Source organism: Astatotilapia calliptera, chromosome 13, assembly GCF_900246225.1.
Source record: "Astatotilapia calliptera chromosome 13, fAstCal1.2, whole genome shotgun sequence".
Taxonomy (NCBI): Eukaryota; Metazoa; Chordata; class Actinopteri; order Cichliformes; family Cichlidae; genus Astatotilapia; species Astatotilapia calliptera.
The window spans coordinates 3,334,131-3,356,943 of record NC_039314.1 but is presented as its reverse complement, the minus strand read 5'-3'; the positions used below and the strand labels follow the sequence as shown (position 1 = coordinate 3,356,943).

At 41.8% G+C, this 22,813-nt stretch overlaps 1 protein-coding gene across 1 annotated transcript in view; it reads right to left on the bottom strand.

Moving 5' to 3' along the window:
* The window catches only part of b3gat2 (beta-1,3-glucuronyltransferase 2 (glucuronosyltransferase S)), a 60,701-nt gene extending 40,731 nt beyond the window's left edge, over positions 1-19,970 (bottom strand). The window contains exon 1 of the mRNA XM_026189786.1: positions 18,896-19,970. Coding sequence (XP_026045571.1) covers positions 18,896-19,429 — 534 coding nt within the window. The 5' untranslated portion in view covers positions 19,430-19,970. The remainder of the gene's footprint in view (positions 1-18,895) is intronic.
* Positions 19,971-22,813: the final 2,843 nt, after the last annotated feature.

Sequence of the window (22,813 nt, the reverse complement as noted above, 5' to 3'; positions counted from 1 at the left end):
CTTAATGGGAGTTGCCGATATAAGAGTAGGATTTGATAAATGCGTGTATGTGCTAGGAGGCTGAGGGATAGCTCAGTATTTTTTACTTTCAATTTAAATCACTACTCTGTTTGGTTTAGGTGCTGAAACATTCTTGGTTAGATTCAAAACTACTTGGTTAGGTTTACAAAGATGTGGTTTTTCTGGGTTAATGTGCTTCTTGTCAGCAGTCGCTCTGCTCGTGGACAGCACTAGTGCTAAAAACCAGTGTGTCAGAAACCAGATGTCAAAGGAAAGTGTGTCTGTAAATGAGCCACAGCGGCAGATTTGACGGCGCTAATTGACGCTCCAGGGAGACAGCAGGCTGGAGAACGAGCTGGACCTTGTTGAGGGTCAGTCAGTAAACTAAAGCACCTGCAAGTGCCCCATTGGCAAAGACAAATCCTGCCATATGGATGGAAAAACACAAAATTGCACGCAACTATGCATCTGTTATGACAAAACACCAAGCCAGTAGTTTGTTTGCAGTCAGCACTTGTATGCTTATGTGGTCATTTTCCATAACAAAATCGAAATGACAAGAACGAAAAGTGAGTATTTTTTTAACTCTGATGTGGAGTACTGAAACATCAAGACACACAGCAGTAATAATAATAATAATAATAATAATAATGGATTGCATCAAAGAGCTTTACAATTCCACTATTCATTCACTCTCACATTCATACACTGGTGGAGGCAGCTACGGTTGTAGCCACAGCTGGCCTGGGGCAGACTGACAGAAGCGAGGCTGCCATATCGCGCCATCGGCCCCTCTGACCAAAGTGCAGCACAATGAACAAAAAACATACACAGCAGCCGATGCAGCAGACGTTTGGGCACAGAAAAAGTTAGCAGGCTCGATATGGGGCAGTCCAGTGTGCCTTCAACACATCTGACCACATCTTCTGAAATTAACGATGAACAACTGTTAGACTTCATATACAGACTGTCATACAGGAACTTCTTAGGTGTCTCACTTGGCAGCTCTAACTGCAGCTCTGCATTCAGTCCTTTATTGCTTAAATGCATCAAGCGTACTGCCAATTTAGGAGTAAACCAGAGAAAGCTCACTCCATCTTTTATGAAACAGTTTTCTGTCATCTCTTAATTTTTAATACTAACAAAAGCACTTTGTTCCTATTTCGAGCTCTTATTGTTCGGAGATATCATATATTTATCTGGGAAAATTCTTGTGCTGAAGTCCTGTTTCACTCAACGGCTTAAAGACTCACCAACAGTGCAGCAATCCTTTGAGAGCATTGACTCAAAGAAAAATATCTATAAAACACTGAATGTAATCCTCTGCACAGAAGGCTTCTATTTTAGGGAGTGTAGAGAATGTGTATATGAGTGAGTGCGCATGCTTTTTAATGTGTGTTTTCCACTGGAAGGTGAGTAAATCCATATTGTCAAAGCAATGTGCAAATAGTTTGTACACTAGGAAGGAAAGAATACACACGTTCTGGCATTCGGCTTTATGAAATCAATAAAGTCTATTCATTACAGCAGACCACAGCAAAATGATGATGTTGGATAAAGGATGACAACAAACAGAAGAATTACAAAGGCTGGTTTTAGTCTTGTACTGTGTCACTCCCAGAGTGAGCTATCCTGTGAGAACCGGAGAACACAAACAACTCTGTCAGAAAGCCAGAAACCGCAGACCTCACCCTTATGATCAGGTTTGAAATCACGAACAAGCTCCACACGTCCCCCACAGGGACTGAAGAGAGGAAGGAAAACAATGAAAAGGAAAACAACAAGTTTGCTACAAGAGCATACAGCGGAGCTTGTGGACGCAAAATAAATTTTTTTCTAGATAAGAACGGCAAACCTTCAGCTGAAACATCTCTGTGTGGACCGTACATGCTCTCTGTCCACACCTGTACTTAAAGAAAGACTAAGAGTTTTTCTTTCCAATGCTGGGCAAATCACTTTCTTTCACCTGAACAGGTTTTAAATAATGGGGGATCCCACTATAGTACTATATTACAGTATAGTATAGCACAATATATTGAATATTGATGCTGATACTGTATATTTGTACACAGAAGCCAGCACACATTATCAAAACCTTTTAAAAATCACAAGCTTGTATATGAATAAAAAGGTGCCTCCCAGGACCATCCAGTCTGAATAATAGACACCTTGCTGTCTTCTGTAATAATGAAATGTGAGGCCAATCTCTGCACCAGCGCCAAACATCGATGTGCTTGGTCAAGATTCCTTTGCTTTACATTTGAACGCTGTGGGAACATCTTTGGCCCTGACGGGTCACGCGTTCAACAGTCGTATCTAACAGCGTCTCTCTGCTTCTCTACATTAGTATGAGGCAAAGGATGATGGAAGGAAAGGTGGAGGAGAGGGTGAGAATAAAGACGAATGAAAAGCTGAAAAAGAAGTGGAGCCAAGGAGCAATTCAATCAAAAACACAAACACTTGTTTGCCAGTTTGTATCGTTTGTATTTGATACCTTTGCTGTCTCACTCTTTCTCTGTCAAGAGGGGTAATCTCACTGTGGTGAGCTCAGATTAGGTACAACTGACCGCTGGTTCCAAATTTGTGGCATTTATATTCTGGGTGATTTCATCTTAGACCAACATGACAAACACAGTTTGTCTTTTGGAGGTTCCTAAATGCCTCCTACCAATGAAGAAAACTATGACAATTAACAATTAAAGTATTTAAAGCAAAACATCTAACATCCTAAAAAAGATGTCATTGTACTTATTGTACAGATTTTGTATTAATTTTGTTGACCAGTGATTTTTATCACAGTTTTTCTCAGTGACCTTTTCTTTCTGGCCGAGAAGACGAGGTCCAATCAGAACTATTTAAGTTGTGCTGAAAGGGGGACGAGCTTAGTTAGACATGCTAGCTCCCATGCTCCCTGTTTCTCGTGAAAACACCATAAAAGCTGTGATTCTTGTGTTTTGATTCTAAACCGTGTGAAGCAACTCTCAAACTTTTAATAATAATAATGGATTGGATTTATATAGCGCTTTTCCAGGCACCCAAAGCGCTTTACAATTCCACTATTCATTCACTCTCACACACTGGTGGAGGCAGCTACAGGTGTAGCCACAGCTGCCCTGGGGCAGACTGACAGAAGCGAGGCTGCCATATCGCGCCATCGGCCCCTCTGGCCAACACCAGTAGGCAAGTAGGGTAAAGTGTCTTGCCCAAGGACACAACGACCAGGACAGAGAGCCCAGGGATCGAACCGGCGACCTTCCGGTTACAGATGCGATTCCCAACCCCCTGAGCCACGGTCGCCCTTTGAACTTTTACACTCTTCATTTTAGTAAACTTTAGACCGAGTCAACGATCACCTTAAACACTGCACAGTGAAAATCTCATTTTGTGACAATCCTAAATAACACACAAATTTAGCCGTGTGTTGGTTTGTGGGAACAGAGTGACCTTAGATGGAGTCAAATCTCCTCCCTGTGTTATTATTTCAGTCTGTCTTGAGACAGTACACACTGAAAAACATCCATGCTTTTTCTAAAACCTATCAGAACAATTGTTGAACCTTACTGAGGGAATTCAGCTGTATGTATCGTCCTAACTTAACTTGTTCAACAGCTTTGCACCAGCCCTAAAGGAGGCTCCATTTCAAATCCAGTCAACCACAACAATCTCCTTTATTTGCCAGGAATTCTCCCACCTCTACGATGGCATTAGACACTTCCCCCTCACAAACACAAACAAATCATTTTGAGTTGGTGTTTCATAACAACATCAACTTTTCTGGATCTGTAATGGAAGTTCCCAGAGGAATGAAAAACACAGTTTGTGTTTCAGCACCATGGACAGCTCACGGGAAGGCTCACGGCTGAAAATGTACATTGAGAGGCTGTAACTGCCAGTGGAGGAGGCAGTAACATGTTAACAGTGGCTGGCTGCCCACTGTGAGCAGTGGTTCATTTCCCAGTGACATGAGGGTCACTTTGGCTTGACTTGAAAATAAGAAGCAGGAATAAGGCAACAGATTTCTCACAGCTCTCGGACAGATGCTTTTTCTTTCTTCATTTTTATATTTTATGTGTTGTTGGCTTCTGTGGCATATTTAAAGAGGCTTTTCTTAAGGAGGACAAAGTTCAAAAGCAGGTCAGGAAACTGGAGCTATTCCAGCAGCCTACAGGGGAGGTTGTGTGTATCCCTGAGAGACAGTGGCTCTGACAAAACAGGAACATTTGACCTGTGGAAATGAGAACTGGTTGCAAATACAGATGTTTCTGTCAAAGCTGACAGGTGAGCACAGACTAAGAAGAGAAGGGGGAACTCACTTTGTAAAAAACAAACAAGAAACGCTGGATAGATGGATTTGTCCTGTGAAATAAAGTCTGTCTAACTATATTTTCTACTTTAATAGTGTATGCCACTGCCTTGCAAGCTATTATATGGGGATAAAAGCCACAAAATATTTACATATTAATATATATTAATATATTCTTCACACAAGAATCAAACTTTAAAGTCATTTAAAACTTTCAATGGACTATAATGTAATGCAGGTGGTTTTAGTATGTTCAGTATGTGTGTGGCAGTCACTTTTGAAATGAAGTCCTTTTCAGTATCATAAGTTTTCTCTTAAAGGTTTTTTTTTTCATTTGCTGTTCCAAGAAGATTAAAAAGAATAAAAAGACACCAACCAAAAGTTTGGTTTTGGTTAAATGGTCTTCTCTTCCTTGTTCCCTGATTTTCATGACTTGGGGAAAAAAAATCTAGTTTTTAAAAATTGACTTATTCTGACTGCCTAGTGTCTGGGTTATGGGGTTATGGTTGGGTCAATGATTACTCGGACCTCAAATGGATAAGAAATGGATGGGTAAGATAACTCAAGTTCTAAATCTAATCCTAGAGAGGTCGGTTGCCTTGGTTGGTTGATTCTTGAGAACTATTGTCTGGCTAAATGACCTAAGGATCATGCAGCAAAGGGTTTCTTCCTCAGCTGACTGTGGAAAGCAGCCACTGCTGGAATACTTCCAGTTTCTTGACACACGCTTTCTTTGAGGTGCAGTTGTCTTTCTGGACCAATTTTGACTCTAAGCAGAAACAAAGTGATAAGACTACCCCACAATCAACAAGCCCTCAGGATAATAACCACTGTGTTTTGGATTCTAGATGAGGCGGTGGACCTCAGCCAAGTGGGTCCAGCCATGAATCGCTGGTATTATTATTGAGTTGGTTGTCACCTGACTTTTAGTTCAGGCCTGCAGGTGTGCAATCTAATGCTCTAATGGAGAAAAAGAAATCTATGTGTACAAATACAGATATGGGCGTAGAATTGGGAAAAAAAGCAAATGACTCAAGAAAATTGACATTTCGTCCCCTCCATCTGATAACACTTGGTGACAAGCTCTGACTCTCCACACTCTCTTTGCTTCACTGATAGATCTGTGAAGGCCTTCGTTCTATATCCTGCATCAGTTCAGGACGTATAGTGGAGCCCGCAGCTCCCGTCTCATTATCAACATGAATATCTTCACCAGAGGGCAGACGCCGCGCTGGGATAACAAATAATTCATCACATGAAAAATAATTTCAGATGCAGCCGAGCGCTCGACAACCTGTAAGTCCTGACAAATTACAGCGGCGCCAGCTCAGTCAGTAAACGCATGCTATTTACAAGTAAACAAAAGAAAAGCTGGGGGTAAAACATCCAGTGCTGAGAAGAATCACATTTCATTTGACTTGCAGCCAGGACACTCTGTCTGGGAGCACCAGAGCTTGGTTGGGTAATCAACTCTGACTCCCCTTTCTGCAAACAAATAGGTGAGAAGTGAATTGTGTGTACACACAAAGAGACTCTGGATGATGAAGTATATGAAATCCATTATGGATGTTCTCGTTTCCTGCCTCCTGGCCCGGAGGGAGCAAGCCATCATTGTGTTGTTTACGCGCAGCGACGAGTGCCGGGGTGGCTGGGCCGGCTGCGATTTTAATCAAGCGTATTTTTATCTGCGTGTTATTAATATGCACGGCAGAGGCAATCGGAGAAAAGGGAGGGGGAGAAATGAGGTAGGAGAAAATGAATGACTCGAATTAGAGGGGCTGAGTATGGGCTATGAAACTGATGCAATGGTGCATGATATGTGTGCATGTTCAAGGCTTTATGGGTTTATGTGGCAAAAACTGATGAGCTGAAGGTGCGTGCGCGTAAAGGAGAATATTCGCACCTCTCTACATCTGCTGTCAAATGCGAATGCATCAGTGTAAGTGTATATTTACTGTATACACATCATAATTCTGTGTACAAGGAAAATATGGTAAATCCAGTGGTTTTATTCTCCCCCAAAGGGAGGAACTATGTCATCAATGCTGTTTGCTTGTTGGTTTGTCTGTTAGCAGTCTAGCATCCACAGGATTCAAGATATCATTTTCAAATTTTGTATGATAGTAGATACCAATAAACGCTCGAGCTGATTTAATTTTGGTGAAATCCTGGTCCAGATCACACCAAATATGTGTGTATCTGACCTTGACCTTCATTGTTAGCACCCAAGGTCAAAGTTGACAGGAAAAAAAAAATTCCAAGAAACTATATCGAGCAATATATCATCCGAAAGAGCTCGGACAGAGCTGTACAACACACTTTTTTGCTATATGATGTCCTACGATGTTACACTGATGCTATAACAGGCTGACGTAGCATGTTGTAATAAAGTATTGAGCTCTTTGAGTGTACTTGTTTTAATTTGTATTGATATAACTTAGCAATTGTTTATAATTAATCTGGGACAAAGCTTCCTCCTCAGTTGACTGTGAATACCAGTAAGTCCTTGAATGCTTCCTGTTTCCTAATCTGCATTATATCTCATTGACTTTCTGGATCATCCCAGTTAATGTTCAGTTAACAATCTGTCACATCTGTAATGAATGGAATATTTGTGTTTATGAAATTGTTCATCCTGGTTAAATCCATCCAGAAACAAAAACAACATTATCAGCCCACACAACAAAAACTATTTATGTTTTTAAGACCATTTTGTCCCTGAATGAGAGCTTTTTTTTTAAGCGGATCTAACATTGCTGGACTCGGATCCTTAGCAAATTAACTCTCATACACTCAGACACCCGAGCCTAATATTACCTGGTGTAATGTAACCTTATAACCAGCTGTTGTTGTTGTTTAGCTGTCTCATTGTCTCAGCTGTCCAGAGGGGTCGCATGTTTAATCAGTTTAATCTGCTGATGATAAAGCCTTTGAATGAAAACAAACGCTGTTGTGACAGTGATGTACACAGTTTTGATGGTAAATATGTATCAATCTATCAATCGTTTGTTGTTAGATTCAGATAATTATTTTTTAAAAGCTAGATATTTTAGACCCGTCCCTGCACAGTTACCAGCTGTCAGCTACGTAGAAAAAGGATCCTGGTGTTATTTGTCTCTCAGAAACAGTTCATAACTTCAACTCATTCATGTCACCTAAAAGGTAAACCTGTTTCTCCATCACCTGTTCAGCTCTGATGATTCAGTAAGGACATCTCCTGGTTTCATCTTCATGTTTCCCTCTCACCAGATAAACAAACCGACATCATGACCAGCAGCTTTTATAGCTGTGGCTCCAGCAAACATCAGCTGATACTAGAAATTAATATCAAATAAATTCTAACAACAGCTGATCAAGCTTAAACGTGCTGCTGTTGTTTAGCGCGACCTCCGCTGGTTCCCTCTTTCTGGCGCAAAGTGGGCGATAAACAAACAAGAGAGAAAAGCCAATCAGCTGATCATTGATCAGTTTCATGACTGAAGTAGAAACAGGAGAGGGAGGGGGAGAGAATGAGAGAAGAAGAGGCAGCTGTGCAGCTCCAGCTTTGTGTCTTTTTCCATTCTAGCTGATGTACGGGACAAACTGCATTCCTTTTCACCTTAATACGAAACGCCTAATATTTTAGAATTAGAATACAATAGAATTCAACTTTATTGTCATTGCACATGCACAGGTACAGGGCAACGGAATGCAGTTTGCATCCATCCAGAAGTGCTTTAGCCATGATATAGGTATATTACAATATATATTAGCAATAATATAGATATTTAAGTATATTACAGAAATGGGTCTATTATGGTATGTTATAATGTACACGGTATGAAGTATGTTATGAATATTCTATAACTATAGGTATGTACAGGCTGTAGTGAGTACAAGCTATGTACAGGATATAAATATGAAATAAATAACTTTACAGAAATCTGAGATATACAGTTATACAGAAATGGGAACTATGCAAGTTATAAACAGTTGTAGGATTAAAAATTATTGTATGTACAGAATGATTATTTACACAGAACTATACAGTAGTGCAGTTAAGATAAGTGAGATATGTGGATAATTCCTACAGAGGCTATATAAAGTGCTGGTGGTTGTGAGTGGTGGTTCAGTCCGTGTTATTATTGTGTGTTTGAGGGTGAAGAGTCCATGTGATGGGTGACTGGGGTCTTTGACGATTTTCCCAGCCCTTTTCAGACACCGCTTCCTGTAGATGTCTTTCATGGCAGGAAGTGGTGCTCCGGCGATGCGCTGGGCAGTTTTCACGACCCTCTGCAACGCCTTCCGGTGCGAGGCAGAGCAGTTCCCGTACCAGACTGTTATACAGTTGGTCAGGATGCTCTCAATGGTGCAGCGATAGAAGTTCACCAGGATGTCTGAGGACAGGTGGTTCTTCCTCAGAGTCCTCAAGAAGAAGAGGCGCTGGTGAGCCTTCTTGACCAGCTTGGAGCAGTTGGTCGTCCAGGTGAGATCCTCGGAGATGTGGACTCCCAGGAACTTGAAGCTGCTCACACGCTCCACAGCCATCCCCTTAATGTGGATGGGTGGATGTGGGTCAGCATTCCTCCTGTAGTCCACGATGAGCTCCTTGGTCTTCTCGGTGTTAAGCAGCAGGTTGTTTGTGTCGCACCACTCAGCCAGACGATCCACCTCCTCCCTGTAGGCGGCCTCATCGTTGTCACTGATGAGGCCAATCACCATGGTGTCATCTGCAAACTTAATGATGGTGTTGGAACCATCAGCAGGTCTGCAGTCATGGGTGAAGAGGGAGTAGAGGAAAGGGCTCATCACACAGCCTTGTGGTACACCGGTGTTCATTGTGATTGTAGATGAGCAGCGGTTATCCACATGTTGGGGGTGGTTGGTCAGGAAGTCCAGTAACCATTTGCAGATGAGGGAACTGATGCCCAGGTCTGTCAGTTTCCTGATGAGCTGTGAGGGGTGGATTGTATTGAACACTGAACTGAAGTCTATAAACAGCATTCTGGCGTAGGTGTTGTTGTTGTCCAGGTGTGAGAGGACAGAGTGCAGTGCGATGGAGACTGCATCCTCTGTGCTCCTGTTCTGGCGGTATGCGAATTGGTGGGGGTCCAGGGTGGGGGGGAAGACAGGATTTGAAGTGTGCTAGGACCAGCTGCTCTAAGCACTTAGTGATGATGGGGGTGAGTGCTACTGGGCGGTAGTCATTGAGGCTAGATGGGTTGGAGTTTTTGGGTATCGGGACGATGGAGGTGGATTTGAAGCAGGCCGGTACCACAGCGTGGGCCAAGGACAGATTGAATATGTCTGTGAGCACTCCTGCAAGCTCCTCAGAACACGCTCTGAGAACACGCCCGGGGATGCCATCAGGACCTGCAGCCTTGTGGACATTGATCCTGCTCAGCACCGCTCCTACATCGGTGGGGGAGAGAGTCAGAGGTTGGTGGTCTGGCGTCACGTCTGCTTTGGTTGTGGTTGTGGGGTTCCCTCGCTCAAAACGAGCATAAAAGTTCTTGAGCTCGTTGAGGAAGGAGACATCAGAGGATGCGGGGGAGGGTTTGGTGGTCCTGTAGTCTGTAATGGTCTGGAGTCCTTGCCACATGTTGGAGAAGTGTTCTTTGTTCTAATATTTTCTCTGAATACGAGACGATTCTATTTTTTACGGGACGGTTGGCAACTCTACTAACTAACCTTATGAACAAAATAAAGTTCAACATCAGTAACATCATAGCACCACCCAGCTGTATAGAAACTCCGTCATGCTAGCTAGCACGCAGTACGGAAAAAGTCAGCATAACGAAAATAAACTCCACCTAAACTTGGTTCATATCTGACCCAGATAGACTGCAGGTCATAACTTCTTACCTGAAGTTCAGTTCACCTGACACTCGGACCAGCGGCTGCCTCGGATCTCTCCTCCTCCTGCCTCCCCTTTCCCTCCTCCACCTGCTGACCTCCACCACTTGCTAATGTTACTGAATCTGTGGAAGCTCTGCGATGCCACCACACGAAGTAACGAGTAACGAGCCTATCTAAATCCCAGTAACGACTAACGCGTTCCTGATTTTGGCATAATAACTAGTTACCGTGCTCGTTACCACAATAATAACGTAGTTACTGTAACGCGTTACTTAATAACGCGTTACAGTAACGCGTTATTAAGTAACGCGTTAGTCCCAACACTGGTGTTAACACAAATAAATCAGACGGATGTTTCTCTGAAAGAATGCAAATAAGCCTACTTTCCAAAAGCTTGGACTATGTCCTTCAACGCTCCTTCTAATGTTGAACACATCCTGAGGGAAGGACACCAGCCAGTGATCAATATGTTGAATTAGCAGATAAAATTATCCACGAACCTCCATGACTGCAACAATGCAACGCATCATCAAACATCCCACTGTTACCAACATCCTCACATACAGGTGCTAAAAAAACCATCACATCAATCTTTGCTAACCAAAATTCAATTTCAATATTTCTGTGACATTATACAATATTACCAGTAGATATATTCTAAACTATGATGAAACTATGAAATCATAGAAAAATATTTATCTCCAAATAAAACAGCTTCTGTTCAGCGTGGATGCATCCCAGTCATTGTTACACACCCTGGTGAATAAGAGAATGCAGGAGATTTGATGAGGGAGTAGAGAGCACGGGGAGGGTGTTTCGTCAAACTGACAATTCAGATAAAAAAGGCAGTGGAAATAAGCAGAGAGCTGGTGCATAACACTTTTTTTACACTTACATTGGCCCTTAAAAGCCTTCAGCTTTTCCACCACCTTCCTCCCTCCACCCTCCTTATCCTCTCACCGACCCTACCACGGACAATTTCTCTCTGCAGGGTTTGTCTCCTTTCTGCTTCACTTCCCTGACATTACAACCCTACCACCCCTCGCTTCTCCCACTACACTATGTAATTATGATAATTGCTCATATGGGTTAGAGGAAATTGAATTTCCCATTTCCCTCTGGTTCCTTTATCCCACCAGTTTCTCTTTGTGCTGCCTCCTCATCAGCTTGCCGCTCGCAGGCTGGAGTCTGCTGTGTGATGTGATCAGATATATTGGATGTTTATATATGTGTGTCTTTGGGATGTTTCCAGTGAAAACATCATTACTGACCATCAAACTGACTCCCCAGTGGGATGTAAAACATGTGAGAGAAGGAAAAACAAATACCACATCAAAGTATAAAGAAAATCTGGAAGTATTTAGAGAATGAACCATCTGATTCAAAATTCAAAAAATCTTCCATCCACAGAACTACTAATGGAACTACTACTACTACTACTACTATGGAACCATCCAAGAAAGGTGTTCCTGAGTCACACTTCAGCACTGTTTCCTACAGTAGCTGCTCCAGAAAATAGTTGCTGTGAATGCTATGGAGCTCTCGGGGCCAGGGGAATTCAATTATTCAAAACAGGTCTGACGAAAGTCTTGCTTGGCTGACAGGTTGCTGCAGCTGAATCAAACAGCTCTGCCATACTGCCGTCAGCTGAAAAAGCCTCCATCCCCAGAGTCAGCTTTTCAGGAATGGAGAGTGGAGGAAAAAAAATAAATGGCACAGCTTAATTTTCCTGATTGCTTGTTACGCAGCTAATGCTGACGGTCTGTGCACCAAGAAACTCACCCAGAGAAAGAAGGGGTTAGGCTTGAAATACTGGATTTATTGGTGAGTATGTTTAAATGAACAATTTACATATTAATATTACGAGCAAGCTTTTAAAGGATAATACAGATTTGGTAAACCTCAACACATTTTTAAAACAAAAGTTCTTTCTGTTGTCGACTAAAACACAGGGTTTGGGTTTATATCATCAACAAGGCTTGATCATATTATCTTGATTTCTGGCCTGTGCCTCTGCCAGTTTTATTTCCAAGGCTCTAGATAAATCCTACAAAACGCAAAAAGCCTATCGCAGAGGAAGCATTTAACATTAAACTGATTACTTTATGAGTCAAGAGGAAATTTCCAAAGAACAACGTAGGACTTAAAACCAAGCTGATTCTATGATTGGACATCCTTTTAGCAATGTCAATGCAATCCCAGATCTCACGTATCAATTTGTTGAGTGCAGTACAGTGCTACTTCTCATTAATGGATAGCCAAATTAAAATCCCCTTGGCCCCTCTTGATTTTCCCTCAACCAGAGAGATCCTACCATTGTGCAATGGGACATACTAGTTTCCTAAAATAACTCCCAAACCATCAACGAATCCTCATTTACTGCCCCTTACAGATTTTCAGACCCTGTAACAATTCCATTACGGTGGGTATAAATGAAGTTTACGTGCAATTTACAAGCTTGTCTGTCCTCACGAGAAGTTACCTGAAAGTTCTGATATTTTTAAAGACAAAAATCTGTGCGATTCAAACTAAAGAAATGTGGTCTGGAAAGAGGACGTTCCCATGACGACAGCACACTGATTTCTAAGGGCAAAAATACAAAATCACCTGAAGAAACCAACAGGCTTCTGTGTTAAGGGCCAATCAAGCCATAATTGTATGGGAGGCATTAAATGCAGAGTCTTGCATTTTCTGCCAGTATATTGAGTGCTGGGAGGCGACTGAGCCGGAACGTGTCATGTGCAATAATAAACCATGCCAAACTGAGGCCTGACTAATGTGCAGAAATGAAGAATACACCCTTTAGCTCTCAACTTAATGGTATGCTTTTCCACCTGACTTGTCGCTTTGACTGTGATGCCGGAGAAAGATGGGAAACACTTTGGAGGCCTGTTAAACATTTGCTTGGTACCAATGTATTTTTCATAAGGGGGGAGGAGAACAGGTTTGGGGTAACACATTTCGCTCAGTACTCTGCAACAGTAGCCTGTAGCCTGCTTCTTTTAGGATAACAGCCTGGACGTTATTTTCATGTAATCAGCACCCAATGACGCTGATTTTCCTCCAGCAGTTGTTCACTGCACAACTGTAGGTCAGAAATGCCTTACTTTTTGCCTCTTAAATCAAGTTGTCATCAGTGACAACCCCAACACTAACTCCTAATTCATATTTACACATTTATAGACCAGAGGCATAAAATCCATGCAAATATTTTGTGGGGATTAAGCAGAATAAGGAGGAAGAATTTGCGCCATTTCTTTTTTTTTTGATCAAGTTGATTTTGTAGATGTTTCAGGTGTGTATAAGCACATCTCATCAACCACACAAACACAGAGTTCAGCATGGAAGAACATTTGTTGTGTCACAATCGCCTCTCTGAAATGATTTCTCTCTTCCTCAGATGTGGTCCCAACTCTTTCAACAAGCACTCAAAGTGCCGTACTGACATTCTCAAATATGTACGAAAGCAGCCGTGATACAGTTTCAACTCCTGGATTAAACCATGAAATTCTCCCTGCAGCTGTCTTCTATTGAGAACGGGATGAACCCAGAATCTCAGTTTCTCCCGTTTTTGGTTTAGTAAAATCAGGACTAGCTCACCATCGCTTGATATCGACTCCATTTTGATCACAGTGTGTTTTTGAGGGACAAATTTTTCGCAATTATTCAGTGTCTATATAGGTTACCTGGCATGTTCACATCTGGAAAATTCTGGATTTCATGGCGTTTTTACGCAACACATTCAGTGCGTAATGGCCTGAACCTTGATTATGTGAATATCTAATTTTGTGTTTGTATGTCAGTTTCAGCTTCTCTGAAGCAGTGTTTCACATGTTTCCCATACTTCACTTTAGAAAAATCACGCGGCACACCACCAAACAAAAATGTCATTTTGAGCACTACTCATGCTAGGGCCTTCATCTGGGTTGGAATTTTCAGACTGACTACTTTTTTTTTCAGATATTTATCTATTGCTATTAGGCGCTGCATCGTGACTATTATCTCACTGCTTCTTCATCTTCTTCTTCTGTTTTACTGGAAGTTGGCAACCCATTTAATTAGAGCAAGTAGTTGCACTGCCCTCTAGTGGAAGAGAATGTAATTGTTCTGCCCGTTACTCACGCCAGGTGCTTAGAGTACTAATCAGGTGGAACCAGATAATCTTCCATCGCACACCGGATCATTTCCTTATGGCACGCCTATGTGCCGTGACACAGTGGTTGGGAAACGCTGCTCTAAAGAGCTGGCATGGAAAGTTTACGGCGGTTTGGAGGGTTTGTTTTAGCCACATGCAAAATGGTCAGGTTTAGAGGCTAATCTCAAAATACTGAATGAGGTTTATATATTCAGCCTGAATATATCCAGCAGTAACCATACATTATATAAATGATCAGTTACATAATTGTTCTGTAGCTTACAGCTTGAAGGATTTGGAAAAGTACACATCTCTATGTTAAAATTACCCCTACTCTGTGGAGCTGGTGCATAAGTGGGTGGGTTAATACACAAAGTCATACAATGAAAATCATTATTTGCTTTTAAAATGTCATTTTTAGCAGAGGCTGTTAAACATGAATTCATAAAGAAAGACATGAAAACAGCAATACTTTTACTTTTTTTCTCACTTTTCAGTCTAGTTTTGTTCATTCAAAAATGCATTAAGTTTGGATTTTCTTCACTCTAAGTATAGTACATTAATTCCATGGCTTATCTATAATATTTACTTATCTATAATGAAAGGTAACTGCTCACTGTAATCACTCAGCCACTGCTGTTAAGTAGCTCAGCTAATAAATCGCCTATATTTGTCAGGCCAAATATTAGCTTATTCCAGACATGTGCCCATCACATAGTTTGTCCTCCAGGAAAGATAAACATAACATAAAGTGACATCCTAATCAATGTGTATGTCTTGATAATATTTGTCCAACAACAATGAGAAATGTAGCATAGACACGCTTGGAAGTAGGGATAAAATAAAAAGGGACAGTTGTTACCAGTCAAAAAACCTGTTTGCCTTTTGAAAGATGGAGAAAGAAGTTAGTCCCAATGTCTCACAGCAAAGGATGGGTTTAAATTGTCCTTTCCTTCTGTTACCAGTGAGGACAGATAGAGATTTGAAACAGTTCATTTCCAACTGTGTGCATGAATAATGATATACAATATGTCAATAGGCACCCTGTGTCTAATTTAGCACATTTTTAACCCTGTGAGGTGTTAGTCATCCTTGCTGATGCCCCTAACACTTTGCTGTCAGAACATACCATTTTTGTTTTTGTGTTGTTCACCTACGTTCTGACGAATGGCACACATCAGAAACTATTTACAGCATTTTCTAAATTGTAGAAAATTGCAAAGGATGAAGCAGCTGTATATTAGGGCCCAGTGACAAGCAGCTGTACCTCTAACACTACAAGATACACCCTGACTGCCCATTTTCTATCTATCCCTATGAGGCAGGTGTGTAAAATTAACTATTGATGATGACGAGTGATCAAGGATCCAGTTTTAGTATTAGCATACATAACTGCGGCGGAAATAAAACAAGATGAAGACTATAACTTTTGTGTAGTCACACTACGAAGACATTGCTTTCTAGCCACAAGGTTGTCTTGTATAATGAAAGGCTTAAGACCATCTAAATTCACCCTTTAATACCTAGATTTACAAAAGCATGCCTGCCATGATATTAAAATCTCACAGTGGATATATTTTTCTGAAGGTTTATTGTGAAATAATGTTTTTTAGTTGCATGAATCATTTTTGTTCTTGAAATGATGTCAGGTTTCCTAATGTGAAATTGCCACCCACTGAGCAAAGTTACTGTCATCAGTCTAAAGCTGCGGACAGTTTCTGCAGGTTATTACTGCTGTATGACAGCCTATTATCTCTCTATGACAGGCCATTAACTGCACAGAGGACTGGGAAATGAAACAGGAAGGAGGACAGAGAGAAGACAATGTGCTATCAACAAATCAAATGGACGGCCTTTACACTCCGCCAAAGTCAGCGAATACAGCACTGAGACTCAGAGGAGGCTGTACTTTGGTACTCTGGGCTCAGGATGGTGTGGATTTTTGCCCAAGTGCACCATTGAGTAAGCAACAGAGGGGAGTGCTTTCTAAAGTCAGCATGTTATTGTTGTTATATTAGAATTTCTATGCTCTTAAGTGATGCAAATAATTACTTCTGCTGTATTGGATTTATTGGCCCTTTGAACATTCCAACAATGTTTATGTTTAGTGTTTAATGTTTATGTCTTGGATGGTGAACTTATTTGGACAATCGTCTAAAGAAGGAAGCCTAATCACGTCACTGCTCTTCTGAAACAAGTCTGTACCTGAACCTTTGCATACCTGGTGGTTAGGTCCATCAGTTTGAAGACTGTGTTGGCACTGTGAGTGTCCAATAGATCATTGCGTCAACCACTCACTCTTGTCCTTGTTCCTCTAATCTACAATGTTAGCCTTTCAGCTTTTTCAGTGCTGCTCTGTATGCAAATATGTGCACTTTGAATCAGTAGTTTAACTGTAACTTCTGATTTACAGCTGTTAGCTGCTCTACTTTAGCGGCATTTGAACGATTTCAATAAATAAAGATTGAAAAAATAAATAATGAAGAAAAAACATTGCATATTCTGTCCACTAGGGGACACTCTACCACGTCCCTGTTCGGAAAACACAGTTGGATTCCCACAGACAACAATCAGTTGTTCCAAGAGAGATGGGCAGAGCAAGTGAACAAGTGAATAAGTATACATAACAAATATTAGGGAAATCTGTTTGTTTCCTGTCTATGAAAGAACACACACACACACACACACGTGTGTGTGTGTCATGTGGCACATTGGATTTTTAAATCACCATATTTTGGCATCGGTATTAGTCAGGTTCGAATTTCAATTAAATAGGCCTGACTTCTGCACTTATAACAATATATTGTTTAGAAATGAGGATATTTCTCGACGTGTTTGCAGTTCTAGTTTTTTTTCTGTTTATTTATTTTATTTAAATTCTGCATGGTGTAAATAATGAGCACAAATTACAGAAAATTACTCTACAAATATTTTTACTAATTTATTAACCTTCACTAAGTAATTTATTGAGCAAAAATGAACTGTTGCTTGGATCTGAAATGTGAATATTTGTTTGTTTTTAATAGATTTTACATCATTGCAAATTGTGTGCTTTTGGGGCTTGGACTGTTTGCCACAGAAAAAAGCAATTCAGAACTACATGAAGGGCTTTAGGAAATTGTGACGGGCAGTGGTAGTGATGGATACAGGAAAAGCCTTTCTAAGTAAACATACATTTGTTTTTTAAATTCTGCAGCGTGCCAGGAAATGTTCAGATAGAGAAAATCAATATACAAACGCATATGTGTATATAGAGTTGCACTATTCTGAATTTATTTCACAATGCTCTGCCTTCTAAAATTTCATTACTGGTACAAACTAAAGTAATTTTAGATTTGCAGTCAGTTATCAGTGATGGGCAGTAATCAGCGAGAGGGGCAATTAGAGGCATTCTTCCAGACTCTCATTTATGAGAGGACTGTTTTATTGCTTATTATGCTTCTGCTGTTTTTGTCTTCATTACCTACGCACTTTGCTAAAGGAATACACCCAGGCTTCACTTTAAGCATGCCTGTTAAAAGAAACTCCCAAAGATACAAACAACAGTCATGCATCAGCACAGCGCATGTAGATGTTGTTCTGTATGGAGGTATCACTTTACTATTCGAGAAGGTCAATACTGGCATATCATTAGGTCTGCTTCGCAGATCACATCTAGTCAATGCAGTTCGATTTTCAGTGCCTCTTATTAGGGGAAATATTGCCTCAGAGCATTTTACATGAGATTATATGAAATATTTAATGTTCATATCCGTCTAAGTAATTAAAAAAGTACACCTTCCTGAAATTCAAAATAACTCTCAAAGAGCTCCAAGAAAATCCAGAGCTAACTAAATTAATTCAGGGCTAACAGACAGAAGACTGCAGCACCACAGTCTCCATTCATTCTTCTCAACTCTCCATCTTCCCATCATTGTCTTTACTCCTTTCTTTTCATCTCATTCATTTTCATCATTTGGTAAAGTCTCTCTCATTTTGGACACAATCGCTTAAAACCAGAGCAGTTTTACCATTTTATCTAAGACTGAGGAAGACTGGGGTCTGAAGCTCAGGCAGGGTGTTTACCAGTGGGATCCTGTCAACATGAAGAACTGGAGGATTTAAAGAGCTTGGAAAGAAAAGCGACTGGACTTCTTTAAGTTTTCTGAAGGTGTTTCACCTCTCATCCGAGAAGCTTCTTCACTGAAGTTGCTTTTCGTTCCAAGGATGACTGAGAACCTACACAGACAACTGGGGGACTTATATTTGTGAAGGCTTGAATTCCTTTGCAGTAACACCACTAGGGGGAATTCCTGTGACCTTTGAGGGCTTGGCGCAAAGACAGTCGGATTTTTACCCTGAGAGTGAAGATGTACTGAGTAAAGGAGCTCACATCAAACCTAGGTAATACACAGATATCAGGTGACAAAGCAACGCAGTAGTTACGTAGTATTTAAAAGTTTATATTACGGAGATAGAGCTGTGTGGATGTTGTTGTCATGCAAACGTAAAACGACAGATTTTAGTGGAGAAAAGTCAGAGATGCTACTCCACACTTCTGCAGACCCACTCCACACTCACGATACTCTTGTGATGAAAGATAACTATGACGCAAAGTGACAACAAAGGCAAGGCATTACCTCCTCAAACAGCTCCAGGCTGTACGTGTTGTCATCATCCGCGAAGAAAACCACACCGGAGTCCCGCCTGCTCCGGTGCTGCCGGAGCCAAGTCAGAGCCGCATTCCTCTGTTCGGTGGCGCGTGGCATCCCGGCGCGCTTGAACCTCCGGGGAGTGAACACATGTAGGTGGGTATACGGCACCCCGCACCGGGCCAAGAACCGCGCAACCAGCTCCGTGCGCGCAGTCGAGTCCTCCACTACGATCCAGTGGAAGCGGGGCACCTGACGGAAGGCGTGGGACAGTCGGGTGAGCTCCGCTTTCTGCACAGGACGGCCGTAAGTGGGAGTGATGGCGTAGATAATCGGCAGGGCGGACTGGTTCTGAGAGCCACCAATCCCCGGTGCGCCGGTTCGGACGGCTCGCTGCGTCTTGCCGGTCCGACCGGCTGCTGGAGCCCGGATCGTTCTTTTACTGTCGATATCAATCATAATGATGACAATGAGGACCCAGGGCAGCAGGATGAAGAAACGGCTGAAAAACACAGATTTCATGGCTGGTATGAAGTTGCCGTGCGCGCGGTCTTTCTCACTCCATCGCAAACGGAAAGGCGAAGAACGACCGACCGCAACTCCAAGAAGCTCTTCCCTTACATCCACTGAGCTGATTCCCAACAACCCGCCCGCACACAGCAGCGTGCTGAGTCCATTGCAAACTATGTAAAGCACACAATCCTCCGCCGCTCTCCCCCCTGTCCCGGCGGGACCGTCTCTCCGGTCTCCACTACTCCTCCTCTTCCCCCTCCTCTTCTCTCGGATGGGACTTGCGTGCTTCTTCGTCCTCCTACCCTCCTCCAGCTCTCTTGCTCTCTCACGGAAACCTGGTTAAATTCCCATCACTCGTTCTTCAGTGCTTGTTTTCAGTAGAGAAAAGAAAAAACAAAACGAGCCGGAGCAGCCGTACCTGGAGCGCGCTGTGATAAACCAGTGATGTAGGTGATGCGGGCAGACGAGGAGCATCACTTGGCGAGGACGAAGGAGCGCTGCTCCGAGTCTGAGGATAATAAGGCAGGAGGGGAGGAGCAGGTGCAGAGGAGGAGAAACGGGATAGAGGAGGGAACCTCGGGAGGGAGAGAGAGAGAAAGAGAGCGGGAGGGAGAGCGAGAGAGACCTTGTGCGCGTCAGTGTCCGCTGAGAATTAACCCAGCTCACACTGAGACACCCGGAGAAGAGACAGCGCAGGTTGTGTTTCTCATGCTGTGCTTGTCAAGCCCAGTTTCTCCAAGATAAAATAGAAGGACTTGATATGTGGACCCGTGGGACACCATGAAGGAGTTAAAGAGACAAAATCATTTTACAAATCGACATAATGAACATTTTGAGGCTTCATAAAATTATTTCGATCTACCACCTATTTTCTTTAACTGGCCGTTTAGTGCATAAAAATGTGCATGTCAAATAAAAATAAAGAAGAAAAAACAGACTTCATCTCTTATCTTTTTGTAACCGCTAAAAAACAAAAACAACCCGTCAGAATAGTAATAGTATGAATAGTGTAATAGTAAAATCTTAGAAGCTAGAGGCGCGCTGACAGTTCATAATCTGTCATGAAATATTTCCTGATTGATATTCTGTCAGTGGATTTGTCATCTAATCGCTTCAGTATCGGTTGATGCTTGGGAAGTAATAGATCTGCTATTCATTGCGACCGTCATTAGAGGCCCAGTGATCATATTTCACCACAGGACACCCAGAAGGTTAATCTAATGATGCTTCCAGCCTCTACGCTGTGATGATCTGTTGATGTTCCTTTCCCTTTGGCACCAAGGAATAATAGTCATTCCGTTTAATAAAAATGGAGATCATTTGTACAGGAGTAGATTTTCTGCTCTGCCACTTTTCAAACCAAAGACTTGCAGAATCTTCTTATTGTCATAGAAAAATATTATTTATTGACTGGTATGGCTTTGGAGAAAATAGGACCACCTGGCAGTGAAGTGTCAAATGCAAAGGAGTGCAGGGATTTAAAAAAATGCATGAACTCCAGTCTACTTCTGAACACTGGAAACATGGAGGATTGAGGGGCTGTAACACATGCAATCCATGCTAAATTAGATGCTACAAGGATTTGTGCTATATCTGCCCTCAGATTTGCAGAGTAATATCAAATTTTATTATTTTGTATTTTAAAAAAAACTCAAGTAAATCATGTTTCCTATTTGGGCTTTGCTCAGTCTACCAACTTAACATGACACTGTTCTGATATTTTAAAGCTGCTTACCTCACAGGTCAATAAGACCTCAGCACGAGGCTACACAACAGCAGCCAGATAGAATCCCGGCCTGAGTGACATGGGGAGCTGGGGTGGAAAACTATTATTGGCCTCAGCAAATGAATACACATTAAACAGGATAACTTTGTCTTGTTTGATGTTCTCATAAGCACAAAAACATTATTAATCTTTTATTCTAAAACAGCTACAAACCACCGATCAGAAATGTTCATTTGGTCTGACCATGAAACCTGTTTCTGTGAGCTGCTGCAACTTTAAGTCAAGCTTAAAGGTGTCCGTTTTGGAGCAGGGGCTTCTATCTTGGTTGGCACCCTCACAGTCTGTGGTCATGTGAAACTTTTTGACGCTGGTGTTCCAGCTGTTTGCAGTGGCAGGCTTAATCCTTAGTGATTCCTGGGTTGTTCCTGAACATCCTAACCAGTCATCTGTCATCTGAGGGGACAGTTTGGGTCTTCTTCCAGATCTCAGCAAACTGGTGAAATAGTCTGTAAATGAAAGTGTCTGTCAGACGTGCAACTTGCTAACCAAATAATTATATGTACACATTGAATCCTGTGTGGATTACAGAAAATCCTAAATAAATTCACCTTTATGCTCCCACTTCTTGTTTTCCGAGGATATTAAAGATATATGCGGTACAATCTAAGGAGCTTGGAATGACATGGATGACTGAGAACCTACACAGACATATGAAGTACAATCGTTCCATCCTGGGAAACAAACAGTCCAAGGAAATCATTAAGAGCCCAAATTTACTCCTTCAACTTTTCCAGGGTGCCACAAAGGTGTTCCCAAGCCAGCCAAGAGTCATAATCAAAGTGACCAATGCTGGGCACAGTCACTACTCAGAGGAATGTCATTTCCTCCACCTGAATTTGCATTCTTCTACTTTAGGTCATTACACACAACTTGTGCCCACAGGTGACGGTGTAAACACAGACAGGCTGGTAAATAGAGTGCTTCATTTTCATGCTCTGCACTCTCTTCACAACAGACTGTTTGTGTTTGATGCCGTCCAACACAAACGCCTAAAGCCAGAAGACCAAAGATGTTGTGCTGGGAACAACCAATCAAGATATTCATTACAAACTCTCACCTCTCTAGTGTTATTACTACCTATCTGATTTTACAAGGGCAAAGTTAACTACAGTGGAACATCTCACATCAAGTTTATCTAAGAAGAGCTGGATTATGAGTCAGTAGTTTATTGCAGATCCATTTAAAGGTCCTTGAAGCACATTTAGTCCAGCAGCTTTCCAGCTAACTGGTGTTCTCCACTTCAGTTGAGAAGCTAATCATTGATGGTTAATTAATGCACACACCATGGATCAAGACATCTGTCGGAAAGAAAAGAAAGGAGAAACCACTGAGCCACGTTAATTGAGTTGGTTCACACCAAAGTAATTGCAGGCAAACAAGCTTATATGTTCACAGGATGAAAGCACCTTTGATTGTTTGGACTAGATAGCAACACAGGAGCGCTCATGTTTAAGGAGGGGCAGTGAAAAGCAGGGATACTTGATAGCACTGTGCGCTATTGGATATTACATTGTTCTCAAACAAAATTACTTTTGGAGGCTTAATCAATCTCATGCTCGGTGATTTGAGTGAAAACCAAGTGATGGGCTTACTCAATGACAAATCAC